At 42.9% G+C, this 20,347-nt stretch overlaps 1 protein-coding gene across 2 annotated transcripts in view; it reads left to right on the top strand.

The window, feature by feature from the left end:
* Nucleotides 1–1,384: 1,384 nt before the first annotated feature.
* The window catches only part of sdc3 (syndecan 3), a 30,118-nt gene continuing 11,155 nt past the window's right edge, over nt 1,385–20,347 (top strand). Inside the window, exon 1 of one of the 2 annotated variants that reach the window (XM_034892178.1) lies at nt 1,385–1,913. In XM_034892178.1, the coding sequence (XP_034748069.1) occupies nt 1,857–1,913 (57 nt within the window). In that variant the 5' untranslated portion in view covers nt 1,385–1,856. The remainder of the gene's footprint in view (nt 1,914–20,347) is intronic. The other variant, XM_034892179.1, reaches the window with a different exon arrangement.

Raw genomic sequence — 20,347 nt, 5'->3', positions numbered from 1 at the left:
CTGTCTCAAGTGTGCTTAATTGTATGTTTGAGAAAACGCAGGGTGACCGGACGGAGCATAAAAGCATCTCTTTTTTTTTTTTGTAAAGGACATTCAGGGTATGTGCCTTAGTTTCTAATCCAGCCATCTGAATGACTGTGCACAGTGATAAACCTGTACGCAGCATGAGTTAGAGAGGACAAAATAATAACCCAGCCTTTACTTGTCCAACTTTTGTTTGGATCATTGGCGGAAACAGCCAGGAAGTTAACTTAGAAAAAAAAAAAAGGCAGGTTGGGTGTGATGATGGTGGCAGTAATCCCATGGCTTTGTTTGTTTCTTAAAGCGGATTATAATTAACCCAGCAGTGATCTAAAACCACCTGAAAGTTTCTATAAACGTAGGCGGTGGTAGGCTTTGGGCTGTTTTATGGATTACGAAAAGGCTAAAAATGGGCCACTACCCTTGGGCCGTGACTCACAGTCGCCCCAAAAGCCATATTGGCTGTTGGTTTGTGGTAATTACGTTAATTGTAAAGCTGTTTGGGATAATATAACCTTAAAGTGGGTCCTAGTTTTAACTTATTTTGTGTACTTGTCATGTGGATGATGCATATTCCTAAATACATTTGAGTTAACAACAGGGGTCCAAATAGGCACCAGACTGATCACAAAGGCTTTTTCTTCCGCCACTGATTTTACTGGTGTTTTGTTGCTATGACATCGCAGAAAACATTTAGCTGTTTGACAGGCAAACAGTTTTGCAAGGTCCGATTCTAGCCTTGAGTCAAGATCATTTTGGTGACGATTGTGCTCAATTTATAAAGCCGTTGTTGGGTAGTTGTTGAACTCATAGGCTTTGAACTAGCTAACGTGTCAATCATGTTAGGTTTTGGTTCACATTTTGCACCCTTTTCAATTTCAGATTGGCTAAACTACACGGTTGCTAGGCGACACAAGTAAGCCACACTGCGTAGCGCGCATAAATATTCATTCTTGTTACGTAGGCACAGGTGTGAGCTCATCGGGGAGTTTTTTTTTTTCTTTTTTCAAAACGTCTTGAACGTAACTCAGGCAAAGAGAGAAGGACCGCAGCTGACCTGTAAAGGCGTGTAATAATGGCGTTCAGCCAACCGGAACCATCAGAGGGAGAAGCAAATGGCACAACCTGGGAGCAGCTGTACATGCCGTGTGTGTGTGTGTGTTTAAAGAGCTGCTGGCCAGTGGGTGCCTGAACGAGCTGCAGGGGGCATCCTCGCCCTTGCTAGCGGAGATCCTCCAAGTGTTTCTCATAACACACACATGTAGGCCATATATGCTCTTTCTCTTTCTCTCTCTCTCTCTCTCTCTCTCTCTCACACACACACACACCCCTCCTGCCAGACTCCCAGGCATAGACTGTATATTATCTATGCTCCCAGGCCAAGCAGCGTCACCATACGGAACATCCTGCCCTCAACGGAGAGGGGGAGGAGAGAGAGAGAGCCTGTGTGTGTGTGTGTGTGTGTGCACAGAGAGAGAGAGGGGTAGAGAGAGTCTGTGTAAGCGAGAGAAAGAGACCTCCCGGTAGTAAATCTATCAGGTTTCGAGCACAAAAACTCGGAGAGACAGACAGAGAAGAGGACTCGAAGAAATCTCCTTGCTTAAACCTACGGGTTAGGCTACCTGGAGCAGCAGCAGCAGCACGTGAAGCCTTGGATTAAAAAGACCGACTAGAAAAACGGATGGTCGCGCGGACGGGCTGCGCGCTCTGACGTTGGACAGACTGAGACTACCGAGACACCGACTGCAAGCAGCAGTAGCTTTTGTTTCCCCCCCATCTCCCCGACCCGTGAAGGCAGCGGCGGCGGCACCGGGAGGCTGTGCCCGCGCACCCCGATGATGAAGCTGCCTTGGCTATTGGCGCTCACAGCGCTGCTTGCTCATACCGCCACGGTAAGCACAAGCCTCAGATCCTTTGTTAAGCGGGCAGCTCTTGTGCACACAGTAGCCTGTGTGTGTGTGTGTGTGTGTGTGCGCGTGCGTGGTGAGCTATTATCAGTGAGACAGTGATCGGTAAAATCCTGGACTCGACCTAGGTTATGCTACTTATCAGCCCTTATTGGACGTCCGTGACTCCCGCTAGGGGGGTTGGCGACTCTCGTGCACCCCCCGATATCTCACACACACACACACACACACACACGCATACGCCAGTTTTTGTGTCTCAGTGTCGGGGTTTATTGTGGCCTGTGTCCCCTCGAGTTAGGAGGTGTGTGCGCTTGCAGTTGTGTGTCGGTAATTAGCGGCTAATCTCTAATTGAGCTTGATTAGGGGTTTTGTGCGGTGCCTCGGTATGTGGTGTCTGTGTCACCAGCTCACATCCTGTCGTTAACTTGGGGGACTCCAGTCATACTGCGGCTTTAACGAATTTATTACCGGGGAACACTGTAGGACGTGTGTGAGAAAGAGTTGGGGGTTGGATGTTTGATCTCCAACCTGTAAGGTGCTGCCTAACGACGGCGGCCTAATTGTCCGGCTGCCAAAAGCCAACCAGGGGGATCCTCCCGTTATAACCGGAGGTGTGTGTGCGGCAGCTTGTGTTTGGTGATGAAAAGTGGGTGGGGTAACGGGGACGTTAACGGCGATGCGGTGCGCGAACGAAGCCTTGGATGGAATGATGTCATCGGTAGGCGAATAGCGAAGAGGTAAACTGAGTAGGAATGCGCGACCCCCCCCCCCCCCCCCCCCCCCCCCCCCCCCCCAACACACACACCTCTCGGGAACCATCCACCCCGAGCTTCACGCACCCTCCCATAGCACGCCCACACCTTCCCTTAGCCTACCGATTAATCCAGATTTATCCTATGAGGAAGCGCAGATGGAGGAGGAAGAGGAGGGCGGAAGCTCATTGAGAGAAAAGGAAGCAAGAACCAAAACTTGTCAAAATGCAGATCTACTTTTGAATGTAGCCTAAATTTAGAAGAAAACATCCCTAAGCATCTACTGATAGTATCCCTGTGTTACTGGTGCTCAACTGTAGGTGTATGGTAGTCTCACTGCTTGATGTTTTATCCCCTTTTTTACACTTCATTCATGGCCAGATTAAGTAGGCCTATTACTTTGCTGTAATGATAATTTAAGATCTACTTTTTCAACCACAACAAAAACCACATAACTTTATTTAAGAATATGTTACGTGTGCGCACAATAAACCAAAACAGTAAGGCTTTTTAAACTAGATTTTGACAAAAGACAGCCACAAAAGGACCTACAAATTCTGAACCGTCGTGTAAATTCCCTAACAAAGAAATAATTACATTATCAAAACCAATTGCCATGGAGTGTAAGCTACCTTAGGCTCAACCTTGCATGTATTTCTTCGCTTGGACAAAATATTTAGATTTTCAACATCCTGAAGTCTCTTTGTGCCCACCCAATCTGTCTTTAAGTGTACAGATGGAGACAGGTGTGTCACATATATAGGCTACACATACACACTTAAATATACACTGTTAGGAGTGAACAGATGGATCCAGGTGGTGCTTGAATTGGTAATACACACACATACATAAACACACTCGCACATGTCAGCAGTCTAATAATTGCAAGACGCACCAGAAGTAACCCAGGCCTTGAACGCACACATGACCCACAGTCACATGAATTTGCTGACAAGATCTTTCTTTAGATGCTCTTGGCTTGAACCAGCTGACTCTTATGTTTGTGTATGTTTTGTCTGATGAGTGATCCCTGGTGTCATGTCTCTGTGGGTATTTCCTGTTATCAGAGTTGTGACATCATATCCGGGTGATATATTTCACATGGGAGCCAGATTTTCCCTCAGACATCTATGGTGTCACACAGATTGTGTGTCTGTGTATGTGTGTGTGTGTGTGTGTGTGTGTGTGCGAGCGCACGTGTGCGTGCACCCATCTGCCTTCATGAGAACGTTCACTGTCCATCTGTCTGTGTGTGGGCTTGAAAATAGTGAATCTTCCCTGCCAAAAACATATTCTTGCCAGCTTTCGCTCCTTGAAAAGTTTGTGTGTGTGTGTGTGTGTGTGTGTGTGTGGCGGAAAAGCGTTCTTTAGGATCATGGTTAACTCATGGAATGAATCAGTGTTTTGTGCCTCCGATAGCTGACAAAGCCCCCCATAGAGAGATGAAGAGAGAGAGAGAAAGAGCAAGAAAGAGGAAAAAAATAGCTTGAGTGAGGCAAATTGAGGGAGAGTGTGGAATGTGAGACGCAATTTGAAACAGGAAGTGAGTCCTGCTCACACTCATGGTGGACAAGGTCCCCTCACACACACACACACACACACACACAAGCTGGCAGGTAGAAACTACTCCTGGTGTGGAGAAGGTATTTTAAGGTGTGTGTGTGTAAAAGGATGGGTGATAGTATGGGGTTCACCTTCCAGTGCATAGAGGAAATCAAAAGGATCGAAGTTCATATCCGGAGCTGCGTTCAGTGGGCTGACGTCTTGAGTTGAATGTGGACAGAGAAAGAGAGAATAATGAAAGCCTTCAGGGAGCTAAAACATCTCTTCCCCTCTTTCATCTACCCATCTCCTCCCTTTGGGGTGTGTGTGTTGGATGTGTACACATGCTGCTAACCCATATCTGAAAGCAATTTCTTATCACATGGGAAGGACCGGTGTGGCAGATACGCCGCATTTGACTGAAATTAGTTTCAGAGTCTGATTCAATTTGGATGAATAGAATTTCCCATTTACTATTAGACTGATAGTGGCATGTGGGGAGGGAGAAACCTGACTTCACTCTAGCGGTTATTTCTGTGTGTCCTCCCTTTTGAGCTTAAAGAACAATGAAAGCTCTGAAAGCTCAGGACTGTATAGAAAACTATCAATTTGAGTGAGGATAGACCAGCGGCCGTCATTATTGTCCCCAAGGGATCTCAAAAGACCTGGGACCTTTAACATCTAACGTCAATCTGCATACTTATATTTTCAGGTTTCAGACATATTTTGTCTTTTGAACATGCTTGGTAATTAATCCATGCTTTTTATAGACTACATTATCGTAATTTGTTATATTCACGCCTGCCATGGTGCTGTAGGTTGTTTGCAGAAGCCTGTCTTCTGCTAAAGACAAAGTGCAAGAAGATCATTACTCCGGTTTTGGCCTCTCTCCATTGGCCGCCAGTGGAATTTTAAATTCAATATTTACTCTCAGGCACTATATCGTGGAGCCATGAGAACATACAGTAATGTGAAGACATTAAACTCAGTTAAAAAAAAAAAAAAGGAGATATATATATATACCAAGCATCCCCCTCCCTCCCCCCACCAAAACGTTTGGAAGAATTTTCTTCTCACTACGGAGGTAGGACTCGCAAAAAAGCAAATATTAGAGAGTAGTCAAAAAAAGTGTACTAGAACTTTGTTGTTGTACTTTCTTGTACTTCCAGTCCCAGTTTAGAAAGCACCTGTTATCTTCAATCATTTGGCTGTGCAACATTGTGCAACACTAAACTCACCCTGTGGGAAGCGTTCAAGTCATCCAACGAATTAGAAAGAATGCAGTTATAGCCTGAATGCATCCAGAAACTTGGCTCTTCTTCCATTATGACCAGTAACATAAACAAGTGCCGGCATGCTTGCTCTCATATATGCATGGATGCAAGTTAACATGAAAGTCCTGATTATCTACACACACACACACACACACACATACACACACTCTCTCACTCACTCGCAGTGCTAGTGAATAGTAGCAGTGGTGTGCAGCAGTTTTGTTGATTCGGTGAGTCAGAGGGAGACGGAGAACGCTGGAGGTGTTTTAGGTAGGTCAAAACAGTCTAGAAACACTGCTTGTGTAGACACACAAACACACACACACACACACACACACACACACACACACACACACACAGTCTTCCTTGCAGTAATTGGGCAGCACTGTGCAGACATACTCACATACATATTCTCTGGAGAGGGGGGCTAGATGAATATAGAGAGAAGAGGATGGAGGGAGAGGAGAGGAGAGGAAAAGAGGGAGGTGTACAGACCACAAGATAATGAGAAGGAGGGAGGTAATAAAATGGAGAGAGGTAAGGATGGAAAAAGTTAACATAATGGCGAGATGGGGATGCTAGATAGCAGGGGGAAGACATGGAAGAGCGGGAAAGAAAAAAGGGAAACAGATTGAGCGCTGAGTGATCGAGAGAGGAAGACAAAAAAAGGGGTAGATCCCAGAAACTAAGGGAAGGATTGGACTATGAGTGGTAAGAAAGAGTGGGAGGCAAGAGGAGGAGAAGATGGGGGATATTGGGACATGGAGACGGAGAGAGGGGGAGGGGGGAAATGAGATCTGGATGATGGGGATGGAGCGAGGCCAGAGGGATGGCGATGGAAATATGGAGACAGAGCCAGGATGGAGGGATGTCGAATGAGAGAAACTGACGGTGGGGGAGGCGTGCTCCGCTCATTCCCAGGAGACCGTGCTCTACCTGCTCTCCCCGGCCGTCGCCATGACAACCAGCATGGCTGCCGCTTGTCACAGCTTTATTGCCCTTCTCTCTCCTCCCTTCTGTCTTTCTCCTTTCTCTTTTTCATTCTGCCTCGTTTTTTTGTGTCACCTCTGTTGCTTCTTTCACTCAGTGCTTTTCATATCTCATTCTCTATTTTCTGACTTCACTCTCTTCCTTCTTCCTTTCTCTTTCTAGATTTTTATACTTACTCTTTTCTTTTCCTACTTTCTTCCTCTCTTGTCCGCCTGTTCCGCTACAATATATACATAATTATAGAAGTGGAGAGATGACAGTTTGTTCACTTTTACCATTGTGTGTGTGTGTGTGTGTGTGTGTGTGTGTTTGTGTTTGTGTATGCTTGTTTTTTTGTGTGCTATTACAGGACTCTAAATTAAAGAGCATAAATGCCGTACCGTCTCCCAGAACCACAAAGCATTCTGGGATTTTAATGTGTCAGAGCTTTCGCTATAAATGTAAACCTCAAAAACAGGGCGTGTGTGTGTGTGTGTGTGTGTGTGTGTGTGTGTGTGTGTGTGTGTGTGTGTGTGTGTGTGTGTGTGCGTTTGAATATTTGTGTGTTTGTGTGTGTGTGTGGGGGGGATTTTTGGTTTGACGGAGTGAGAATCACAGATGCCATTCATCAGCATATTAACGCTGTTAAGATGGCGCTATGATTTTTCACTCATTTTGTTTACAAGTGGTATTTGGATCTTTGTAGTACTACTCTCTCTTTCCTCACACGTTTCCCTAACGATGGGGTAATTAGTTTAACGAAGGACCGGATGGGCGGGGTCGTGCAGAGAGAAACTCACTGCGGTCCAATGGGACTGCTTAAATGTGTGTATTCTGGCAGGCTGCTGATAAGAACAAGCTGAGGCCGGGATAAGGCCGGCCTTCGTACTCCAAATCAGACCCAGTGTCAAAGCTGTGAGACTGGCCTCCATCTGACCTCCAACACCCAACTCCCTCCATCTCCCTCTCCATCTGTTGGCCTGTTTGTTTGTTGATAATCATTTTGTCAGCAACTTTACATTTACTCAGTTTTGCAACTTGAACTTGAAAAATGTTCCGCCTCAATTTAAAGTCTGGTTGAATTTGAAAACTGAATCTAGTGGTGAACAAATATTTGTTTAGCTGATTAGTTGGTCAACAGAACATTAATCATGTTCATTCTTGATCTTGGAAATAGTGTTTTTTATAAAGGTCCACTTAATAGCTTCTTCTGGAGCATTCAATTATACAAAAGGTCTTCCTCAGCAGATTTGTCCTTGTTGTCATGGAGATGGATCTGCAATGAAACGTCGATAAGTTACTTGATTAGCAGAAAATAAATCTTCTTCTTTGGCTTTCAAGTTTTCTAGATAAATGTGGCATTGTGCCAAACATTTTCAATCCCTAAATAAATAAAACCGTAAAGCTACCCTTAAAAAGAAGACATTCTCTACCTCCAGCCTCTTAACTTTGACAATGTACTGCTCTGCGATAATCTGTCTTTGTAAATCATCACTTGTTTTTGTAAGAAGGTTGTAGCTTTCACCCCAGTCAGCCACTAATGACACCAAATCTTTTCTGCTTTCGCACTGTTCATGGAACTTGTTTCCTTGGCTGCATGTCATTGGTGAATATGGGTTGGACTGCCTCTGGCTAGAAATGCTACCACTGTTCCTCTGGGAGCCCATCTTCCAAACTGGCCACCTTGGCCACTCAAAGCCTGCTAAGTTTGTTCGCACTTAATGGTGGTAGAGAGTGCTCGTAAAGAAAGACACAGGGGAAGAAAAAGAGTGCGTCGTCCCGGGGGATTGTCTCTAAGGTCCTGTTGTAAGAGGTGAAGATCAAGTAAAATTGGAATACCGTCAAGTCAAATCAAATGGTAGCGATGATATATGTTGGAAATGATTTGAATGGTTTGTTGTACGGTGATACATTTGTGTAAGTACTTTGGTTCACCTAACGGCTCTCATCTCTCCCGGGGTGTCTCTCATGGTTGCTAACTCAGGCCAGCACATGAAGTAGATTAGAGCCATGTTAGCGGTTAGATTTTCCAAGATGCATGTATGCACATGCTCGGAAATATAACTGTTTTGTCACCCAATTTGTCATCACTTTTATCTTATCTTTGATCCGTCAGTATCACAGTTTCTAATTTCAATCGCAATTTTCATATTGTGTTTTTCTTTGATAACAAATCTCTTTGATTTGCCAGTTTTGATTTACAGATATCCATTTCTAATGCATTTATTTCATCAAGCCGGAAATATAATTATTCAGAAGAAACAAATTACAGTTTTATTTTTGACATTTACTTGGTCCTATGTGTTGGCAGTAACATTTCATCATAACTGTATTAAGATTCACACTGGGACAGAGATCTACTTGTCTGCATACTGATGTGTATATCCTGTTAGTGTGCTGAAGTGGTCACGGTTGCTCACTTGGTCACAGGATGGACACAGGAAGTAAGTATTTATAGATGCGGCCTCTGAGCTCCGAATCAAGAGAGATCTTCCTGAGTGTTGCACAAAGGGTGGGGCGGGATTTTATTTCGATGTGTGTTTTTACATGTGTGTGTTAGCTGTTTACATGTTAAAACAGAGGCAGAGGAGCCGGTGAAGGAGCACAGGGAGGCCGCTTGTGCGAACAAGAAATGCTGTGTGCAAAAGGCATGTGACTGTATGTGTGTGTTTGAATTATTTAGCCCAACGTCCCGACAGAGGAATGAACGAGGTCAGGAGCTCATTGCTGCACCGTTTTTCCTCTCTCCATCAATCCATCTCTACACCCCCCCTCCACCAGCCCTCTCCCTCATACTCCTCCACCATGGCAGAGCTCTTTTTATTCAGCCTGTTTTAATAAACAGGAACTTAGCAACAAAAGGTTTCCCACATGTTACTCATGTCCTCTCAATTATGGGCGAGTCATGAGGGAAGAACATCGATCCAATTAAATACTGCCACGGAAACTCGCTGTGTGTGTGTGTGAGTGTGTGGACTTTCTCAAGTAAACCTTTGGACCCCAGTGCTTTAAAGAGCTCTTTCAAAGGCGTTTGTAGCTTGAACGAGCCATTGAAGCTAATGAGGTGTGTGTGTGTGTGTGCGCGTGTGTGTGTGTGTGTGTGTGCGTGTGTGTTCTGTTATACTGCTTGGTGGCTGCAGCAGGTTCTCTTTCCCATAGGGCCTTTATATAAACACCTTCACAACACACAAGGTTGAGGCAGCCGTTGATTCCTTCTTAATCTTTCATTCCAACAGTTGTGGATTAGCCCTAATCTTAGCCAGCAGAGAACCAGGTTGAAAGGCTGACTGACACTTAGAGTGTATGTGTGTCCTTGAGTGCATTGCTTAATAAGCCAAATGTGTGACATGATAATTGCTTCCAATGTTGGACTGAGTATGGTGTTTGTCCGACAGGACATGATATGATTGAGGCAGATACACATGACAGATTGACAGGGCACACAACACTTAAACATTAAAGACGGCAGGAGACGGAGTTGTTGATAGAAGAAAGGCATGATTTATTTTGACATTAATTCCTTTCTTGACATATTAAATTTAGCTCAAACACACAAAATGTAAGTACCTACACCAAGCTGGTACTTTGATTTGATATTGTTCTCCCCCTTTTTTTTTGCAAAAGAAGCTCAGATGTTAATTATTGTCTAAACAGAAGCAGAAGAAAACTTTTTTTTTTTTTTAAATAGTTTGATCAGTTTTGTCTATAAAATGCTCATGGCTATTCCTCCAAGGTAACTTCAAAATGCCAAGACTGAACGGTTATATTTACAAAATCCTCTCAATTGACAAGATGCCGTGAGCAAATGTTAGGCATTTTTGCTTAATAAATGACTGAAATGATTACTGGATTTTTAAATTTGTTCCCTTTTAACTTTCTATTGTTTGTTTCAGTACTAAAATAAAGTCTAAAATAGGCATAATTTAGGTTCAATAAGCAGACCTAGTTGCAAGATGATGAACGAGATAGAAAAAAGAGAAAAAAAAAAGCATTTCTTCTTAACACACTGGTTGTATTTATCCTGACTTTTCTCCTTTTCTTTCTCCTTATCTTTTCTTGTGAAACAGTTCTTCCTCCCTTCTGCTATTATTGCTGTGAGAGACAAATCATTTCTATCAGTACCAAAATAGTGTTGAGGTTTGGGCGTCATGGTAGCCTAGTGGTTAAGAGGCGTACCGTAGCCTATGATTACAACGTCCCCAGTTTGATTCCTTTTTGTTGTTGTTGCACGTCATTCCTCCTTTGTACCCCCCTCATTTCCTCTAATGCCCAGGATTGAGGTTCAATACCCAACCCTATTTGTGACTAGAAATATTTAACTTAACTTAGTAATTGCTGAACATGAATTGTATCTTAAATGTTCCCAAAAAATGAACAAAGAATAAAAGGTGTGGTGACAGATTTGAAAGGGATTGGAAATTGTGTGGAGATGGAAGGAGAGGAGATTTGAAGGGAATGAAAGGGGAATGAGGTCAGAGGCAATCACAGACAAAAGTGTTATTAACGGAGGGGTGGTGGCTAAAGTGCAGCAGAGAAAAGGAAAGAAAAGAAACCAGATTGGATAGAAGAACAGAATGCAGCAGACGTTGAGAAGAAAGGGGAGAGACTAGACATTATTATTATTATTATTACTAGATATTGTTAATATGTAAAGGTGGTAAAAGGATATGACTGGCTCATCAGAAAATAGCGTGAGAATGGGGAGGAATTGGCTTCAGGTAGAGTGAAATGACAAAAGAGCAGAGGAGCTGACGAGGAAGAAAAAAAGAAAAGGAAAGGGAGTTGGATGGGATGGATTGGTGTCCTGGTAGCAACAAAGAGAGAGACAGAAAGAGAGACTGGTGGTAGAGGCAGGCCTGTAAAGAGCTTATGGCAGCTGAGATAGATTGAATGGAGAGAACAACCTGGACAGGATTACACCGAGACGGAAGAGACAGAAGGGCTGTAAGAGCAAGATCGTATCATAACCCATACATCTCCCTGTCCTCCAGTTACACATTACCATTGGTTAACTCTGACACTGACCACTTTGCCATGTGCAAGCTCCACAATCAGATCTTTACTTAAAGTAAGCACATAGTATCAAGGAATTAATGATCACCAATTGTTATACCAAGCACTCTGGAGCTAATCTATGTGTTAGACAATCATTCTCCAGCCATTAGTTTCTTAAATCCTCCTCTTAATTAATTAGTCAGTGAGCAACCTCGCCTACAGAGGGATACGGCTTAAAGAACAATCAGAGATGGATGAACCATCTCGCACCTGAAGCTTGTTATAATGTTTATTTTTTAGATGAGGTGATTTAACAGATGCTGATGGATGATCAGGAGGATCACTATCTGAGTTGCGAAATTTTGCCCATTAATCCTTATTATCTACTTGCTTACACCTACCCGTTTCATGCATTTGTAAAGCTGACAATTTATGGTTTGAGGGGGAGTTCCACGTCAGAGTTATTTATTGATGTAGCACAGTTCATCCCAGTGCTACAGCGGGGGTTGCCAGATATGGTTGGTAAGCACAGGGTTTTGGTTTTTGTCTCGGGCATTATGGTACCAAATCTGGCAACTTCAGGATAATGTCCAGACAGAATGCGTTGCACAGCCGATGCGCTCAGCTGCAACAAAGTAAAGAAGTATACCTCACAAAATGTTAAATTACTCCAATGTGACCCCTCATTACTAGTTGCATATGTTCATTAGCTGATTTTTTGCTGCTCAAATTATTTCATTTGAACATTTTAAGAGGTCTGAAGTTGAAATATTATCTAATATTTTTCAAGAAGAAAGCAAAACTGCAGGCTAAAAAAAAAATTGTTGTGTCTTTTCTGTCTTAAACATCTTGTGATTCCTTTGGTGGGTGCTGATCACTTTCTGGGAGCCATTGCTTTATACAATCATATCCGATGATGCAATCTATGAAATAACATCAACAACACATGAGCCATTCATTAAAACTAATCTGGATAAAGCAAATGTCTCATTTCCTTATTTCTCATGTTAACTTGATTCGTTGAAGTCTTCTGACACCAATTTGTTCGAGTTAATCAGTATCTTATGATAAACATCTGATTAGGTCACAAGCATTCAGCCTGTGCGGCCCATTATGACAGAGACCATACGCTGCTCTCGCCTTAGCAAGTCCGCCGCCAGATCTCACAACCTTTGTAATTAGTGGTCGATATCAACAGCTGTCATGATACATGAAGAATCAATTGATTATCTGGCTGCATCAACAGTGTCTTGGCCTACAAGCGTTGGCTGGAAACCGCACCAAGGCTTAAGATTGGCTGCCAGTTTGTGAATTTCAGTCTACCAATTGGAAGGAGCAGAGAGAGCGTAGCAAGGTCAGCTACTTGGAATGCCCCTGGAGCAGCAATTTGTTTACTTACTCTGTGTGGGTTAGAGAGAAAAAGGGAGGTATGGCACGATAATACTATGCATCATGCCCTCTCCACACACACTCACAAAGGTGCATCTTTCCATTCCAGATTGAATTACACAGGGCTGATTGGATTTTTCTCCTCTCCTCTGCATCAAAGACAAAAACACTCCTCTCTCGTTTTCCAGGTCCATCATCACCCCTGCTTGTTCCACTCAAGTATTCCCCATTTGCCACTTTTCCTCTCTAAAACTCTGGCTTTTATGCATAGATTTGTCTCCTTTTCCTCGCTACTTCTTCCTTGAGGTCTGTTAAGTCGCATGCCTGTCATTAGCCTGATTACACAAGCTGTAATTAAATGATGCCGCCTTGTGATTCACATCACTGTATATGGGCAGAAATGTGATTCTCATAAACGTGTGTGTGTGTGTGTGTGTGTTTCGATTTGGGGCTGAGAACAGACCATTGATTACCGTTTCTGAGTGGACTCTAAGTGCCCCTCTCTCTGGCTCCGTGCTACACAAAGGCATCATGGTCCACAGGGTGCTCTCTCTCACACGCAGCCACATTTCTGAGCCCCTTTTGAAAAGTTCCTTAGAAACACGAGAAAAGTTCCAGCCACAGGCGCCACGCCCTCCCACTGGCCCTGCAGAAATGGGCCCATTGAGCCAGGCTGTAATCACACACACACACACAAATTAACATTCAGTCTCACTGCTTTTCCTCTCTTTCACCAGCACTTCATAGAAGCAGCCACAAAAACACAGTCATTGACACACCGTCCAACCAGCAGCATTCACTGCTCACTGTAACATTTTTTCCAACCAAACATCAATACACACACACACACACACACACACACACACACACACACACACAGGCATTGCATGAACACCACGGACAACACACCCACCCTCATAAGCACACAAATACACTGCGGCCTACTGTGGAGTGTGGGAGCAGCAGTTGTGTCAGAAACTCAAGGCATTTTTGGCAGCAAAACAGTGACATACACACACTTGGAGATCCATGTTTCATAAGGTCATATATAATGGTCGAGGATTCTACACATAGAGGCGTTATGTGTGTGTCTGCGTTTTTGCGTATGTATCTGTGTGTGTGAGCTAGCCTTGAGATGTGGTCTTTAATCCTGTTGGATTGTCAGATTAGTGCAACAGCTGGGTCCTACATACAGATAGACATCTCTCTCCCTCGCTCCTCCCTCTGTATCACCCCTCTTCCCATTGTACTGCTCACCTATACTTGGCCAAGATATGAGTAAATCTTCAGCGTGTGTGTGTGTGTGTGTGTGTGTGTCTGTGTGCGTCGGTCTCAGAGCTCTAGTCCATTACATGGTTTCAGGCCATCTGATGTGTCATGGGACCTCTATTGAGCTTGCGGCAAGTTTCTGAGTCAGCTGCTTGTCTTGTCAGTGATACGGATTAAGGTTGGGTGATGTCCGATCTACCGAATTGGCAAATGACAATGTCCACAGTGACACATTATGATTGACGATGATATCGTTGTTGGGGGGGCATCCAAACTGGTCAAATCACATGGCACAAAACCCGCTGCAGGAGCTATATCCATCATTACAAAAGGATGTCTGTGTTTTTTATTAATTGTGACAATATTTCAGAAAAGCATTCCATAGACTTTAAAAAAAAGTGTTTGTAATTGTGTGTTCTCCAGAGGAAATATTCAATTACAACAGTGTTTGAACTTGATTTTGGAAAAAGTGACAGCCTTAGTTTCCACCTTCATTTGGAGTTGCATTATCCAGAAGATGTATCAGAATTATTACTTTTTAAGCATATACAATTAATGCCATTAGCGCCACTGCAAACGATGTTTGACTAATGTCGGCCCAACCCTAACACTGGTTCAACTGTACAGGTTAAACACACTCTGCATCCAAGGGACATTCATTACGTTACAGTATCTGTTTTAAAGTTGTCTATGTTAAGATTTTAGTTGGAGTTAATTTGGCTTTACCTGTAGTTACTGGGGCAACGTGACGGAAAGTGCAGTTTAATACTACAGCAAGCTAATACCTTGAGCAGCTACTTAGTCAGACCTACAACAGAAGAGCAGCTGCTTATCTGTTTACCAGTGCAGCCAAACACACTTTCAAGAAAGAAGTCTGTCAATTATTGTCACAACCGCAATCTGATTAAATGGTGAAAAGAATCCCCTAAATTACGCTTTTATGATGAACAATCGCAATCTGCCTTCACCTTGGAATACACTGTATCCTGTTGCTCCTTCACAATGAAGCCACCCTGTTTTGCGACGTTTAATGTGAGGCAGCGGCAGTGTTTTCCAGATGCATTAGCTGTAACATAATACAGCTTTGATATGGCTGGAAGAAAGTGAGGCTGATACCAATGAGATAAGATAACATAGCACAGGTTTACATGCATACTTTGTTTCCTGTGAATCACTATTGTGTAGGTTGGCGATTTGAATTCCGAGCGGGAATGGCAGACTCTGCCACTTCCAATAAGGGTTTTACTGAAAAATAGAACAGAAAATGAACATGTATTTGGCAAGAGGTCAAAATGTCTGCTTGTGAAAGACATTAGCAGTCAAGTTGCTAAAGGACAGATTCTCCACAAACTCAATGATGTTTTCATCATTGAGTTTGTTGATTCTATTCTATTCTATTTTGCAAGCGATTTATTTAATGTGAACCGTGGTTGCTCAAGTTTAAGACTCACAATGGCCACCATAATCAATTTTATATAAAAAAAAAGGTAGGACAGGCCGCCCTCCACTTAATGAGGATCACTTGTTTAGCCAACAATGAAGCAAATGCAAAAGCTTTGGACTGATTTAAAATAATACCACGCTCTGGTGAAGGAACACTGGACATTTTCAAGAATGGATTTGAATCTATAACAGATATATGAGATAAATATTAAAAGTCTACTGCATGAAAATGGACTTTAATTGCTTTTTCCAGATGGATGATTTTTTTTTCTCCACTGTGCACCTGTTCTGGCCCTGCAGCTCTCTGACCAAGCCATTCACTCCATACACCATGTTTAGCTAATGCGTGACTTTCCACTTTGCATTTATCACTTAGATCATCTTTGTCCCCATAACTCAGTGGAGAAAGATAATATTAGAAAGATAATATTAGTGCTTGGATGCTTCTCAGATGCGGTTTGATGCTGCACTGAGGCAGTTTTAGGGCCAGAGCGGGTTAGAATAACAAACTAGAGCCAATGTAATGCTATCCTCCCACAGGTTTAGTAAGGGCAATGAATACGGCCATCATGGCAGCAATTTGGTTCAGCCACAGTAGCGCTATCAGGAATTTTGATCGGCAGAACAGACTAAAAATAGTGGATTGAGCAAAAAGTGTTTCGCTCATTTCCTGGCTCTGTACATGAGCATGTTTACAGGTTTGCTCGGTGGTTCAGATTCATTGGTCACAGGAAGCACTTGTGTGAAAAACTGGGACAAACGTGCCGGAAAAGATCAGAAATGTGTTCGGCAGGGGACTAAATCAATGTGTCTACCTTCCCACTCAGCGCTACTTACAGCAGCATGTCTACAAGGATCTTTTTTAGTTGAATAGCAGTTTTAGATGATTACCTATTTTAAGACGGTTTAAGCAGCAGTACATATTAAACATTATTTTTGTATAACGACCCAAATAGGTCTGAACACTGACATCTAACAAGTTTTGTATTAATCCCCAGCTAGTCTTAAGTCCCCCAAAACCACTTCCCATCTTGCAGCAGTAAAACAATTGTTCAGTGGGTTCCTTCTTGCAAACACACAGTGGTGCCTGCTTACGACCCCCCGCTGCAGCTGTTAACTGCAAAGAATTTCTGCACAATAAATTATAATGTAACTTAAAAAGCTCTTTTTTAATTCAGTTTTTTTTTCTGGTTTTACTGCTGAAAAAATAAGGCCTGGGGTACACTGACAGTTAAACTATGATAGTATATTTATTTATTAGAGTAAGGAGGTCCTTCCAATGGCTGCTGAATGTTTTTGACCCCCCGGTGGAGGACTTTTATTATATTATTTATTGCGTAAAGAATTCATGCATTCTTCCTTTAAAGCCTTAACACTGAGCTTTGGGATTCGGAGGCACACATCATGGGCTACATCTGCACTACTACGTTTTCCTTTAGTTTGGAAGGTGGGGCTTAAGCTTGTGCTCAGGTGAGAAGGGGCCCCTAAATGTGCATGTGCCCTTGGGCCCATTGGCTCATTATTTTTCCATGAATAAAGCAGCGTAGTTTAGGATTTGAAGTCACCTAGGTGGACTCAGACAGGTTTTCTTTGAACCTGTAGCGTGCAGGTGTTAACAGTTTGAATGTTAACCTGACATCACCGCTACAAGATACTGTCTTGACATCCAACCGTCTCTGTGTGTGTGTGTGCTATAAGGTGTCATGTGAGCACCGTGACAGTGAAGTGGCTTTTGTGCTAATCTCTGCTGAAGGTGGCAGGTGTCTTAACCAGGCCATCCCCTGGTAACCTACTCACACACACACGCACACACACTGCCTGCCCTCTATTGCTCTCTCACATTTCCTTGTCTTCCTTTTAAGTCTGTAAGCGTCCAGGCTGGCTGCTGTCCAACCTGCCCAGCTGGTAGGAGACGAAGAACAGGGCCAGAGAGTGAGACGAGGCAAAAAAGCATAAGATGAAGGTAGATTAGAGGTCACTACTTAAAGGTCTTGGGATCCACTCTGGAAAGAAAAACGGGCGTGGAAGAAACCAACCGTAAACAGCCTGTTGTTTTTTCCTGTAAGTGTGCGAGTAGTTGAAGCGCATGTGCCAAGCTGTCTGACCGTTTACAGATAAAGAGGTATCAACGTTCCACTTTTCTCTGGTAGCAGCATGGCGCAAGCTCTCCACCTCTAATTGGTGAAGGTCTGCTCTGGAGAGGAGCAGACACAGGGAAGGCCGTGAATCAGCAGCTGCTTTATGAAGCGTGGGCACTCCACCTACAGTGAATTAAACTGCAGGAAGGTTTAGAAATGTGGTACATAAAGATCACTTTACCTCACTTTACAGCTGATCTGAGTCTCATATTTCTGCCAGATGATTATTATTATTATTTTTTAAACTTATTATTGAGAACTGTCATGATGTGTTCAAGTACACGTTTGACATCCACCACTTTAGTTCAGTCAGGATAGTCAGTCAGCAAAGTTTAAGCCATTCAATGATACGCATTTAGTTCAGGGATGTGGCTCTGCACATGTAATGGAACAAATATATGAGCAAACTCGACACTCGTCTTGCATTACCAGACCAGCGCTGTAGAGTAGCTAGACACAGACAGGGCCTGAAATACACATCATTAATGAAAATGATGGCTTGTCATCAACATGATTTGACAGTCTATTGAACATATGATTACAAAACATCTTCAATGCCTGTCTAAACTGGCTGAACTCCTGAAGCGCAGCTATTGACATTCTTCTGGTCCAGAGGCTGTTAACATGACCCCTCCAGTGGGTCACAAGATAAATCCAAGGAGTTGCAAGATGCTTAATGGATTTGGAAAGAAATAAAATACTTTATTATTTTTTTTTATCTCGCTAATTCTTCTTCTTTTCTTTCCTGATCCCAACAATGATTAAAGTCAAAGTGAAACAGAAGTTAGAGCATTATCTTCAGAATGTGACGTATTTCCTAGTGGAACAAAGTATGTTGACTAGTTATAGTCATGCAGGAAATTTAAATCAAATCTTTCAGATTTTATTGGATCAAAAAGCTTAAGATCAACTGAGATTTTGTGCAACAGGCTGGTTTAGCTTGTTTCCTGTTTCCCCAAATCATATTTGATGAGATAAATATATGTATATGTTCCTGAGTTCAAGATAGATTTTAAAATAAAAAGAGAAAGATAACAGAACACAACACAACATTAGAACTTGGAAAATTTCTTTTATACATTACTGTGTAGAAGACAATCTCTCTTTAGGGAAACTGCTCACAGGCTTATACAACCTGTATGCACTGTGGCATGCTGAGGTTAGAGCGTAATTTATCTTTTTTCCCCCCCATAATATCTGTAATGCCACTTCAGTTGAAGTTGATTTATTCCCTTCCTAAGTGAACAGTGTGGTATGGCAAAAGAATACAATCGACGTAACCTCAATGTTTGTTCTTGTATTTCTGTTCCCTCTTCTCTTTCAACACGGTGGACGCAATAAATGGAGGGCCTGCTAGAGGAGTGGGACTCACAGATGCTGCCAGAAGGCAGAGGGAGTATTCAAATGATTCTTCACAGTTTTGAGAGGTCTGAGATGCTGCAGCAGTCGAGAACATTCGCTCCGATAAAATCTCACATATTAAAAAGAACAATTAACGATTATTTCTCCCAAGCAGAGGTGCATTGCGTCTACTGTATCAGGAACTTAAAATGTGTGTGTGTGCGTGTGTGTGCGCGGGCGCCAGGGATTGTGCAGCCGCTCGGGTTTCTGAGGAATGTATTTGAAGTCAATCACAATGAAGCTCTCTATCTGCCCAGCTAGCCCTGAAGGAGATATCTGACCAGTCAGAAAATCAACCCAAAAAATATCCCCTTTGATCACACACATGTACCACCAGCACTGTGTGTGTGTGTGTGTGTGTGTGTGTGTGTGTGTGTGTGTGTGTGTGTGTGTGTGTTTGTGTGTGTGTGTTGTCAGGTTGCTGCAGTGTAATTACACGTTGTTGTAATTTAAATCTGGAACAATTTAGCTCCTGCAGAATGTTAATATCTGTAAAACCACATAATTGTAAGTTCTCCTATAAAATCCAGCCTAGCTGTAAAACGAGCTGACACACATACAGACACACTGACAGAGCAGCTATAGCGTTCAAGATCAAATGTATAGAGCAAAGCCTGATGTCAGCGTTAGATCAGGTTCCTACCTGAATCACTGCAAATGTTGCAACGCACCTGTGTTCCCTTTGTCAGAACATGACATTACCCGCTGCTTTTTTTTGTCCTTTAATGTTATGTTTTCCACATCTCCTTTTGAACCGATATACATAATTTAATATTCCAAAGCTCCCAGATTGTTTTAAAAATTATTCCAACCAGCATCGCATGTCTTACAGTGGCCGTGCTTCATATGTTGCCAAAAACCAGGCTTGCGTTCAATCCTCAAATCCTGTGGTATATGGTTGTCATCTTACAGTTTCCTTTTATAACGAATGGGAACAAAATGCAGTGGTGGAGGGAAATTGAGGGCAACATACAGACGTTTTTGGCCCCGGGTTATGCGTGCGGTAGAGGAAAGCTCGTTGTGTCTCGTTGAGGTTAGTTAGCTATGTGGCGCAGGCAGCTGTTTATAGCTCCTGAATCAGAGGCAAAATGCAGAGCTGGCCCTATTCAACGCCCCCAAAATCACATAAAACACACACACACACATATAGGTCTGAGGGGCATTTGGTTGTGCATGTATACAGTGGGTACGGAAAGTATTCAGACCCCTTTAAATTTTTCACTCTTTGTTTCATTGCAGCCTTTTTC

The sequence above is a fragment of the Etheostoma cragini genome, chromosome 14, assembly GCF_013103735.1.
Source record: "Etheostoma cragini isolate CJK2018 chromosome 14, CSU_Ecrag_1.0, whole genome shotgun sequence".
Taxonomy (NCBI): Eukaryota; Metazoa; Chordata; class Actinopteri; order Perciformes; family Percidae; genus Etheostoma; species Etheostoma cragini.
Note: the sequence above shows the minus strand (reverse complement) of the source record. Positions and strands in the feature narration are given on the sequence as shown.